Source organism: Manacus candei, unplaced genomic scaffold (assembly GCF_025592945.1).
Source record: "Manacus candei isolate 608988 ecotype Guabito, Panama unplaced genomic scaffold, ASM2559294v1 h1tg000019l, whole genome shotgun sequence".
Classification (NCBI taxonomy): domain Eukaryota; kingdom Metazoa; phylum Chordata; class Aves; order Passeriformes; family Pipridae; genus Manacus; species Manacus candei.
Window position 1 is genome coordinate 7216175 of NW_026138067.1, and position 12636 is coordinate 7228810.

At 42.6% G+C, this 12636-nt stretch overlaps 1 protein-coding gene across 9 annotated transcripts in view; it reads left to right on the forward strand.

The window, feature by feature from the left end:
* Positions 1–12636, forward strand: part of OXR1 (oxidation resistance 1) — a 266285-nt gene that overhangs the window by 188573 nt on the left and 65076 nt on the right. For 2 of the 9 annotated variants that reach the window (XM_051785163.1, XM_051785166.1), the window contains exon 1: positions 2513–2724. The exons of 5 other annotated variants lie outside the window; for them this stretch is intronic. In XM_051785163.1, coding sequence (XP_051641123.1) covers positions 2571–2724 — 154 coding nt within the window. In that variant the 5' untranslated portion in view covers positions 2513–2570. Of the gene's footprint in view, positions 1–2512; positions 2725–3021; positions 3269–12636 lie in introns of those variants that run through there. 2 more of the 9 variants (XM_051785170.1, XM_051785164.1) reach the window with 2 other exon arrangements.

Below are 12636 nucleotides of genomic sequence, written 5' to 3' on the forward strand. Positions count from 1 at the left end.
TGAGCTTCTCATCAGCCAACCAGCTCCAAAGTCCTTCTCCCCAGTGCTGTCTCCACTCAGCCTGTTTTTGTGCTTGGGATTACCCTGACCTAGGTACAGGACATCACAATTGGCTCTGTTGAATTTCATGAGGTTTGCATGGGCCCACTTCTCAAGGTCCCTCTGGATGGCAAGTAGTATAGCTCTGACTGTATTCTTCAAAATGTAATAACTATGTAATGTTAATAATTGTATTACATCAATGCCTTGAAATTTATCAGTAGACAATGAGTGTCAAATATCTTAAAGAGTAATATTACCTTTTCTGAGCACTGATACCTAAATCTGTTTTTTATAGTTAAAACAGTTCAACTGAAGAATTTGTTGTTGCTAAGTAAAACATTGTTAAATGAATGCTTTTGAGTATAGGTAATGATTTTCAATACTATGAAAATCACATTGCAGTAAAAGGTAATATTTTTATACTTCAGTTAGACTATTTGTGAGAAAAACAGATGAAAGCAGCTAGTTATCAAAACATATATCTTGAATACTTTATCAAAATGCTTCTGAATCTGAATCTGTAGCCTCTATCACTGCAGTATAATGAACAAATGCTGCCTCAAGTTGCAGCAGGGGAGGTTTAGTTTTGTTATTATGAAAAATTTCTTCATCAGAAGTGTTGTCAAGCCTTGGAACAGGCTCCCAGTGAAGTGGTGCAGTCACCATCCTGGTAGAGGATTTAAAAGATGTGTAGATGTGGCACTTAGGGACATGGTTTAGTGGTGGACTTGGCAGTGATGGGTTAACAGTGATGATCTTAAGGGTGTTTTCTAACCTTAACAATTTTATGATTTTATAAATATGACCTTGGAAGAGAAAAAAACCAAACAGAACTACTTCAAACCACAGAGAAAATACATGCAATCAATACAATAACAGAGGTGCATATGTGGCTGCAATACTGGTGGCCAATCCACCTTGAAGTTTCAAAAATGCTGATCACTACAGTTGTAAACTCATTCCTTGTGCAAAGATGTAGTAGATTTTGCCTAAAATAGAATCAAGAGGGCAAAAGACTAACCATAACTTCTTCATGGTAGAAACATTGTAATGAAATGAAAACTAATTACAGTGTTTAGGGCAAGACAGATCTCGTAGGCAGAATAGTTTACATGCTAAACATCTAGTGGTGCTTAGACCATGCAGTGATTCTGCAGTTCCTGATTTAATCCTTAGTCATGGAACAGACAGATTACACATCCATTTCTACTGGCAGGTCTTGGGAGCAGGGAAGAGTGGTAATTCTGCTGAAAATTTCTTGTTCTGTGTCAGGGAAAAGATTTTATTTGTAAAAAAGTCTTGAACATAATTATCTCCTGAGTAGGAACTGATTTAAGTAGTAGAAAGGTTGATTTGAGTGTACTGTTTATATCAAGTAACCCTCAGAATTCAGCACTCCAAAATGCTGACGTTAAACTCTGATTTAATTGAGCAGCTGCTACAAGTGAATAGGAGTTGAAATAGCTCAGCACTTTGTTCCTCTGTTCTGCATGTACACAATAGATTTGGCTCAACAAAAGCATTTTTTATTAAACAGTGCCTTCATTTGCAGCTAGATGCAGCATATAATGGCACCATACTCACATTAGTATATAAGCATATTAGCTTCCAATTCTGCCTTCTCAAGGTCTATGTCACAGGTATAAATATCATTATATGGCTGTTCTTTCAGCCTCGATACGTGCAGAACGCACATCATAAGGCAGATCATCATCAGATTCAATGCCTTAGGTATTTCTTTTTCTGTTAAAATATTTTGGATCATGTTCCAGCTGGTTTTATTTCTTCAAATGTTAAAACATTCCAAGGATTGTGGGGACAAAGAATTCCAGGGTACAAATGAACACCACAAATCAAACGTCTTTCTCAAAAAGAAAGAAAAATTGTATACCTGGTAAGTTCTGCTGGAAGACTAAAGTAACCTAGTCAGCTCAAAGGTTGAGTCGGGTATCAGTGTTGGCAAACATTCAAAGGAGGGCACGGGGACATGGCTGGCTGGCACGGCAAGGACGGTGGCATCCACGATAGCAGGGACACTGAGAGGGAAGGGTCAAAAGAAGAGCAGCAAAACCACACAGTGTCACAACTAATCCTGTTTTACAGTCCAGTGGAAAAACATCTTCAAATCCACGGCTGACTCAAGATTTAAAAGTAAGAAGATCGGCTTGATCCTTGATTTTCATGCTTGGGAACGCTGAGACAAGAAAGCTGGAAGTTCATAGAGAGCTTTGCAGCACGCTGTTGTAAAGCAGTGAGCTTCCAGGAAACATAAACAACTCCGCGAGCCGTGGATAAGTCCATCGCGATGCACAAGCGGCCCGAGGCCAGAGGGAAGCGATGTCCCGAGTGCCGCAGTGACGGAGCGCTGGCAGCCCCGCGCCCCCGGCCCGGCCCGGCCCAGCCCGGCCCCGCCCGGCGCTGCCGCGGCCCCTTTAAAAGGGGGCGTGGCCGCCCGAAGTTTGCCGAAGTTGCGCGCGGGCCGCGCGGTGTCCGCCCGGCCATGGCGTCCCCGGGGCCGTAGCGCCGCCATGGACTCGCTGGCCGCCCTCACCGGCAAGGGCGGCCGCCTGCTCCGCGGCACCGCCAGCCGCCTCTGGGGCGCCGTGCCCGGCGGCCTCCGCCACGGCCGCTGCCAGGACGGCCGGAGCCGCGGGGAGCCGGGCCCCGCCAAGCCGCAGCCAGGTACCGGCGGGGAAGGGGCTGGGGGCCCGGGGGCGGGGGGCGGGCGGGGCCTCCCCGGGCGGCGGGCTCGGCTCTTCGCCCCCTCTTACCCGCCCTGCAGGGGAGCGAGAGCGGACGGGAGCAGGAGGGGGAGAGGGTCCCAGCCGAGCCGACCGCGGGTGCTGCCCCGCTGCCAGGAAGGCTCGGACGGAGGGGGCGGCGGGGGAAGGGCCGCACGTGTGCCGGGCACTGCCGGGGCTGGGGCTGCCCCGGAGCGGTGGCACCGCGGGGAAGGGTCCAACAGCAGAAACCGACCGAACGTCTTCCTGATTTCACTGGCGGAACTTCTACGCTTACTTTCGTTTGCTTCCCTCTCCTGCTACCTTCGCCGACGACGGTGAAGGAAAGCGCGGGGAGCGCAAACTTCTTGGTTTGAGATCTCTTTTGTGTACGAGGTGGTTTCTGCCTCTCTGGTGCTCCTGATGAACAGGCAGTAGTCCTTTGAAAGTAGGCTCAGTGATGCTAAGGGCAGAAGTAGTACCTCTGCCTCTCAGTGGCCGAACAGGTCAGTCAGGAGACAGTAAGTGACTCCTTGTCCTGTGCCTGGAAGAGGGCTGCTGTTATCACCCCTTTCTTGATAATGTCGTTGGGCTGTAGGTATGGGTACTGTAACTTACTCATCTGAAGTGAGCACTCACATGGGCAAGAAGTACCCTGAAAACTGGAGGGGTGGTCAGCAAATGCACACAAACTGTTTATGCAGAAGAGGAGCAGGCGGTAAGGACTCTAGAGTGATTCGGGGTTACAAACAAGCCATGACATAACTAGTAAAACCAGCATGATCTAATGACTGATTCGAAAGAAAAAGGCATATGAAGTTAAGTTTGTTAAAGTGCTTTATGATAATATAAGGAGCAGTGTACAATGAATAGTAAATATTTTCCTCTTTTTTTTTTCTGTTTCGAGAAGCTCTGTGCTAAGTGGATGAATATATGTTTGTTATAGTCTGTAGGTAAGGTCATGTCTCTACTGAAATGTAATATTAAAGTCAATTAAATTTATTTGTTACGGTAGGTTATTTTAGAAGAGTAAAATAGTTGGTTTTCATCAAGAGTAACAAGATCAGTGTAGGAGGCAAGGCAGTAGGAATGCCTGTGCAGCCTGTCAGATGTAGATGGTGTCTGCTTGTGTGCATTGGATCGCACTTCTAGCACAGAAAGGATGATAGGGAACCAGCTATATTTACAGTGCCACTCTTTATTTGCTTCATGCCCCTCTCCCCCGAGACATACAAGGAGAGAAAGAGACAGTAACTTGTTTTCCAGTAGTGAAATGAAATACCTTGAATAAGGCCTCTGCAAACTGTTAAAAGCTTGTTGACAAAGGTTACTTAAAGTCTTTTGCAGAACCAAAATGACAGTGACGTGCTTTAGCATCCTCTGGTCTTTTAATCAGTTACAAGGCCTTGTGTTCAGCTGTTAGTATAAAGCATCTCCTGTGATACATGTGATTTCTTAGAGGGAAAAGCTCTCTGAGTATTTGTCCCCCTCTTCTGGGGCAAAGGATTAACTTAGACTGCATTGTAATGTTTTGGGTCTTTTTTTTTTTTTTTTCCCTCTAGCTTTGAGCAAAAAATGTATTTTCTCAGATGCTTTCATAATGTACTACTTAAAATTTGTGTTAATGAAAAGTGACTGCAGTTCTGGAAAGCAGGGTGTGTTTCTCTGTCAGCTCATCTAAGTAAGAGGTTTCTATAGATGAGGCTCTAATTAAACTGAACATTCAAGCTAATTCCACAGTACAGATAATCCTTAATCACACATTCCCTAAAGCCTGGAGTTGCATTTTAAAACAAAAACACATGCAATATCAGAACACTAACACCTACAGTACCTACCAATAAACAAGAAAGTTACACTCTGTTCTAGCTAAAGTTTCTAGGTAAATCCATGCCTTGAATACATACATACATACTAGCTCTTCCTATAAATTATCAATAGACCATATTTAGAAATTTTATTTCAAAGTTCATAGACCTTTTAAAAGAAATAAACTTCACACTGATATTGGTAGTACCAGATGCCAGATGCATTCTCCGGAATTTCTGGTTCTCTTTGCATTTTTATCCTCTATCACAATCATTAAAAGAAAAAATACCTTTCTAAAGTTTTTTCACTGACTTGACTGGGACACAAACAATGTAAACTGGTTAAACAGGTTTACAGCTTCCAATGGCAATACTCAGTCTCCCAGTGACTCCTTTCTCTCTTCTAAGAAATACTATAAACTGTTCTGTGTGTATCCAAAGAAATGAGTTAAGGCACAGCATGTGAAGAGACTTGCCTCCCTGAGCTTGGAAATGTAACAGAGCAGCTGTTAAACTGTTCAGAGAGACAAGCATGAAAACAATAAAGGTAAAAGTACTAATATTACATTAATAAAATTGAGATAATTTATTGTAGAAGTTAAATTAAAAATAAGAATAAAAAGGTTGGGTTTTGTTTCAGAAAAGTGCAAATGTGGTTTTAAAGCATTTATGAAGAACTATTCTTTTAAGAAATAATGCATAGTCCATGCAAAGGAAATGAACACAGAGCCCTAAGCAGGGAAGAAAAACTAGAGTAATAGGTAGGCCTGGATTCAGAACACTGCATAAAGAGACTAAACATTTGGAGTAGTTAGAATTTGCCAATAAGTCTTATCTAATGCCAGGGGATCCATCTCTAATTAAAACAGAGGTTTGATTTCAACTGAAGCATTGTAATCATTGTTACAGCTTCCACAGCACCCATTACCAGGGCACAGGTGGTTTGTGAAAGCCAGCAAAATTCTTGCCAGAAGAATTCTACAGTCATAAGAATTCGTTTCTTATGTAACTGACAGAAACTCCATAAAGAAAATAACATGGGAGAGCCATGGTCTAATTGCCTTGCACAGCATGCTTTGCCTAGGTGAGGAAAAACTCCAAGTATAGTGCTGTCAGAAAGGCATGTTAAATTCCATACACAGAGAAACACACCCTGCTTTCCAGAACTGCAGTCACTTTTCATTAACACAAATTTTAAGTAGTACATTATGAAAGCATCTGAGAAAATACATTTTTTGCTCAAAGCTAGAGGGGAAAAAAAAAAAGACCCAAAACATTACAATGCAGTCTAAGTTAATCCTTTGCCCCAGAAGAGGGGGACAAATACTCAGAGAGCTTTTCCCTCTAAGAAATCACATGTATCACAGGAGATGCTTTATACTAACAGCTGAACACAAGGCCTTGTAACTGATTAAAAGACCAGAGGATGCTAAAGCACGTCACTGTCATTTTGGTTCTGCAAAAGACTTTAAGTAACCTTTGTCAACAAGCTTTTAACAGTTTGCAGAGGCCTTATTCAAGGTATTTCATTTCACTACTGGAAAACAAGTTACTGTCTCTTTCTCTCCTTGTATGTCTCGGGGGAGAGGGACATGAAGCAAATAAAGAGTGGCACTGTAAATATAACTGGTTACCTATCATCCTTTCTGTGCTAGAAGTGCGATCCAATGCACACAAGCAGACACCATCTACATCTGACAGGCTGCACAGGCATTCCTACTGCCTTGCCTCCTACACTGATCTTGTTACTCTTGATGAAAACCAACTATTTTACTTTAGGGACACAGGGCATATGACCTGTGAGGAGGGAGCTGAGCTTTAGTCACGCAGAGGAAACCAAGGCAGCCTAGAGGCAATCTAATTATGACATGCATCTATCTAAAGGAGTGCACTCTTCTCAGTAGTAAGAAATCAAGAAGTGGCAATGGCCATGAGTTTTAGCTTGGGAGATTCAAATTAGGCTACAGAAAAAACTTTGCACAGAGTGGTCCATCACTGGAACAGGTTTTAAGCTGACTTGATTTGATGTTGGCAATAATTCTGCTTCAAACTGGAGGCTGGAGTAAATATACTTTAGAGGTTTCTACCAGATAAAACTTTGAATCTGTGAGGATATAGTTTCATACCTGGAGTCTTGTGTTTCTTCCCTCCTGGACATTTTCACCTCACTTCTGTCTGTGGTCACTTAATGGAGGGAGAAGATACACTGCACAGAAAGTCTTGACTTTCTGTAATATGTGTCTCGTTAAGTACAAAAGTTAAAAATCAGTGATTCAGAACTACTTATTCAAATATTCCTCTGAACCAGTCTGTCAGCAAAGTTTTTCTAGCCACCTCCTATTAAGCTGTTGTTGTTGTTTTTCTCCCTCAGTTTCAACTTGACTGTTCATTTCTGAACCATGTGGCCTGTGGGTTTATTTACATTTCTTTCTTACCACCTTTGAGTCTTGATTGGTAAGATTACCATACGCACTATATCCAGTAAGCTGTGTGGCTTGTCAGTCCTCTGTACTGTGGTCAAGGTGGCAGCAGTGCATTAGAAAAATAAATGTGCAGAGCCAAGTTAAAATACATCTTTCAAGCCCTGCTGTAAAAGTTAGTGTCTTCCTTTCTAAAAATCTGCCTTAGAAAAGAGCAAACATAAGAATAAGGTAGGTCATTTCCTCACTTCATCTTTATTCAGTACTTCACTTTTAAGAAATTAACTGGTGTATGATAAAGTATGAGAGAGGATTCAAACTGGGGAGACACACTTCTGAGAGTTTTCTTGTACACACTGTTCCAGATGAAGCACATGTGAAATGTACCAACACCCTTTATAAAGACATTAATGCTTCGCTTTCGTGTCTGAAAATACTTCAGTTGGTACAGGCATAAGAAGCAAATGTGATCTTGGAATGTATCAGGCTGGTGACTCAGTCATCTTGTGATATGTAAATGTATGCACAATCTCTTCTTCAGACTTATGTGCTACTAGTATATAGGATTTTTGGGCTATTCCCTTGGTGTGTGTGATGATAAATGATCTTTTCATGTTCTGCTTTGTGCCATTACATCTCCTCCTGCTTTTTTTTTCTCCAAGCCTTGGGGCTGCAGAATTTGTTGTGTCCTTTTGCCCAACCTTTGCTGTTGATTGTCCTTTTGAGTCAGTCTGCTGATATGCAATTGAACTGTGTTAAAAACTAGTCCATTGGGATCTCATTAATATACCCCTCCATATTCCTAGTTTCTATTTCTCTCTCCCCTTTACTGAATTTTTTACATGTTTCACAACTCTTAATCCATTTTTTACTGTTCAACAGGGTTGTGATGTATTGGATGTTTTACTGAAGTTCAGTTTATAAACTAATCTAGCAGATGACTGAAACAAATATAATCTAATGGGGTTTTTTATTCATACTCTGGTATCTTTTGACTGTATTACATTTTTAATGTGTCATGTGTTTTTATTTTAATTTTCTGGTTAATTTCCATTTCTAACATTCAAATAGTTTAGAAGGTCATGTTTTATTGAGAACCTGCATGCTTATGGCAGCATTTCAAGTCACTACATGTATTGATAATAATTTTCTGTTAATCAGTAAGCAACACACCCTGCTGTGTTGTATGTGTAAATCTCCCTCTGTTTTGATTTAGTGGTGGCATCATTTATCTGTATTGCCTGCCAGAAAAATGTGGGAGGAATCATAGTTAGAGAACTCAAATTGCAAGTAAGATTGTTTAGTCCTGCTTAACATAGGGAAGATGATGACTTCAGGCTAGGTTTTTGAGTGCTTTATTTAGCTGGACCGTGGAAATGTCCAAGGATGGAAACTGCACAGCTACTCTGGGCAACTAATGTTTTTTTACCTTCTTCCCAGTCAGAAGCTCTCCTGTTTGTCCATTATGTCTGTTGTCTTTTGTTCTCCCACTGTGTTACTGAAGAGCCTGACTCTGTCATCTTGACACCTATGGGGAAACTGTCTAGAAGGTACAGGATGGCTGCTGTTCCAATCCTTCAAAATCACCTCTGCTTCAGGCTGGAGAGACTCTGTTCTTTTGACCTGTTCTCACAGCCCCTGACTACCTTAGTGGCCCTTCACTGAAATAGTTTTTGTTTATCTATGCCTTTCTTATATTGAGCGGGGTGGGGGGAGAGCAGGACAGTGACACTAGAGCCAGTATTTCAAAAGCAGTCTGAGTGCCAAGTTAAGGATAATAGTTGCTTCTCTCCAGTGCTCTGTCTGCTGGCCACAGTTATCACAGCTGAGGATGCTGTTATTCCTCCTTTTTTCCAGGGCATGCTGCTGGCTCCTGTCCAGCTTCTGCCTACCAAGACCCTTGGGTTTTTATACCCTTGGGTTTTTATCGGCAGAGCTGCTCCTTGGCTGGGCGGTGCCAGCCTGTACAGCACAAAAGGCTCTTCCTTCCCATGCAGAAGACTGTTGCCTTGTTTAATTCCATAAGGTTCCTGTCAACTTGCTCCCCCAGTCTGTCCAGGTCCCTCTGAATGGCAGCCCTGTCATCATGTATGTTGACTGGTCCCCCCAGTTCATTGTTACCTGCAAACCTAATGCAATAAATTTGTACAGCAAGGTGTTTACTGAAGCACTGGGTATAACTTCACATACACAGAGCATCCTTTTGCATGATAGCAGGGCAGTTGTCGTGCATGATAGCAGGTCAGGAGGATGAGCTAATTGACTTTACACTTTCAGAAAAAGTAGGTATCGTTGGCTTAAGTGAGATAAGGCAAAGTGTAAATTCTCAAAGATGTTGATATTGCTGCTTGATGGTCAAACTGCTCATGTGGTATTGTGTAGACTTGAAGATGCACAACTAAATGGGCTTAAATATCTGAAAGAGGCAAACAATTATTATTGGAAAAGTTGACTAACTGTATCAATAGAACAGCCAAGATTTCTGCAAGTTTTCATTAATAGATACGTTTGGTCTGCAGAGAGTTTGTACAGTACGTGGAGATTTGCAGTTAGGTAGTTTCTCATGTATTAAACTATATAGATGTATTTCAGATGGACCAGGAAAGGAAACTTACTGTTGATTAACACATATTGTGGCGTAATTTGAAAATGTGATAAAGCATTTCTGTTTACTTTTAAATGTGAAGTGTCGTGCATGAGCTGCTTTGTCTCCTAGCCATTTGGAGAAGTGGCCTGTCTTAAGTTTACTTCGATTCAGTTGTTTTCCATCCTGAAATCATGCATTAAGTTATTTCTGCCTATGTGCTATGCAGCAGGCTGAATAGAAGAAAAGAGGGGCATGTGTTGGGGGCATCACAAAATGAACTTGAATCTGTGCTGTATCTGTTGCAGGAAAAAGTTGTTCTGATGTTTAAAGTGCTGAGGCAATGGTAGCAAGGTCCTGGATGCATTTAACTTGAGGGTTTGATTGAGAAAAATGTGAACAGAAACATCATGTGGAGAGCAGTGATAAGGATCAAGAATTTTGAGAGCATGACTTGCTTGGAAAGACTGAATCACAGAATAAGTAGCAGTTGCTTATCAAGAGGAGACTGAAGGAGGCATTGTTTATAACACTGCCTTGGTCTGGAAACCTACCATTTTGGCTAGAAAACTGTAGGCTCCAAGCATCTTGTAGGTTTCTATTAGGGCCTCTTTGTTTCTGGTTCCTAAGACATGGGAAGATAACTGAAAATCATCATCATGGCTAGGCTTTGCGAATGAAGATTTGGGAAAGGCTCTATCCACACTTGTTACAAGCACACTGGTGGCTAATAAGGCCAGTACGAGATAAGACATATCCAATTGCAGAAGGCAGAGCAGAAAGACTCCTTAGGTGGTAAATTCTGCAAGGCACGATTCTTTCTGCGTTGCCTTTTCTCCTCGAGAGTGATCCTGCGTGCGTTCTCAAAGGAAGCAGCAGCATTATAGATGGTGTGTCTCCAGGCCTCCCAATTGGAGACCAGAGTAGACCAGTTATGTTGATCAATATGGCCAAGGCTGAGATGTTGTTTCAGGGAGTCCTTGCATCTTCTCTTCGGGGCTCCTCTCTTGCGGCAGCCTGTGGCAAGTTCACCATAAAGCAAGATCTTAAGGAGGCAGTGGTCCTTCATCCTTGAGATGCGCCCTGCTCAGCGCAGCTGTGTTCTCAGCAACATGGCCTCAATACTTGTGACTGCTGCTTGTTCTAGAACAGATGTATTGGTCACATAATCTGACCAGTGGATGTTTAGGATTGTATGAAGACAGCATTGATGGAAGCGTTCTAGGAGTCGCAGGTGGTGGCGGTAGATGACCCATGATTCAGAACCATACGAGAGTAGACAGCACTATGGCTCTGTAAACACTGATCTTTGTACTTTTCTTCAAGTGTTTATTACACCATACTCTATTATGGAGTTTTCCAAAAGCACTATATACCTTTGCTAACCTGTTGTTTTTCTCTTCGTCAATCTTACCATCCAAGGAGATGAGGCTGCCTAGGTAATTAAACTGCTGGACTGATTTGAGCTCTGATTGGCCAATGGTGATATGGGGATGATGGAAGACTTCCTGGGGTGCAGGTTGATAGAGAACTTCTGTCTCCTTTAAACTGACTTCCAGCCCAAAGAGCTCAGCAGCGTCTGCAAAGCAGGATGTTAAACGCTGCAGAGCTGCTTCTGTGTGGGCAACAAGGGCGGCGTCATCAGCATAGAGCAGCTCCCAGACAAGATGGTTTAAGGTCTTAGTGTGGGACTTCGGTCACCTTAGGTTGAAAAGGCTTCCATCAGTACGATATCGAATGTAGATACCGTCCTGATCATCAAGGTCTGCCGTGGCCCTTTGGAGCATCATGCTGAAAAAGATTGTGAATAGGGTTGGTGCAAGAACGCAGCTTTGTTTCACACCATTAGATATTAGAAAGGGCTCAGAAAGTGCATCACCATATCTGACTTGGCCACGCTGATCCTCGTGGAGTGAGATAATCATTTTAAGGAACTTGGGGGGACATCCTAAACGTTCCAAAATCTGCCACAGACCTTTTCTGCTCACAGTATCAAAAGCCTTAGTGAGATCAACAAAGGTTACGTAGAGACCTTTTTTCTGTTCCCTACACTTCTCTTGCAGTTTTCTGAGAACAAATACCATGTCTGTGGTACTTCTGTTGGCTCTGAAACCACACTGGCTTTCAGGTAGAATTCCTTCTGCTATAGTGGGTATTAGTCTGTTCGAGAGTATTCTTGCCAGGATTTTGCCAGCAATGGAGAGCTGAGTAATACCACGGTAATTTAAAGAGTCTGATTTAACTCCTTTCTTCTTATACAAAGTGATGATGACTGCATCACAAAGGTCTGATGGTAGTTCACAAAGTTCCCAACAGCGTAGTAAGAACTCGTGAAATTTAGCATGGTGTGCTTGGCCCCCATGTTTCCAGATTTCAGGTGGAATTCCATCAACCCCAGCTGCTTTGCCAATTTTCACCTGCTGTATGGCTTTAAGAGTTTCTCCCAAAGTGGGGGCAATATCCAGTTCATTCTTCACCAGTTGTTGTGAGATGGACTGAATTGCTGAGTCTTGAATTACAGGGTTGGTACTGAAGAGAGTCTGAAAGTGTTCAGACCATCGATTCAGAATGGAGGTTTTATCTGTCAGAAGCGTTTGACCATCAGTGCTGAGTAGAGGGTTTTGGACCTGGTATGTAGGTCCATATGCTGTTTTCAGGGCCTCATAGAATCCTCTGTGATCACCCATATCTGCACAAAATTGAGTTTTTTCAGCTAGGTTGATCCACCACTTGTTCTGGATGTCACAGAGTTTCTGTTGGAGCTTGCTGCATGGAAGACAAAAGGCTGCTTTTCTTACGTGGCAGGAAGGCAGTGCAAGGTGTGCTTGATGAGCAGTTCTCTTCTTCCTCAACAATTCCTGGATCTCTTGACTGTTTTCATCAAACCAGTCCTTGTTCTTCTTGAAGGAGAACCCGAAGGATTCTTCAGAGGACTGCTGGATGCTGTTTTTAATATGGTACCGAAGTGCTTCAGGAGAGAGATCTATAGAATCTAGAGAATGATTTTTCGAGCCCAGTTTGAAGATTTGCCTGGAACCTGTCTCTCACTGTGGCTGATTGGA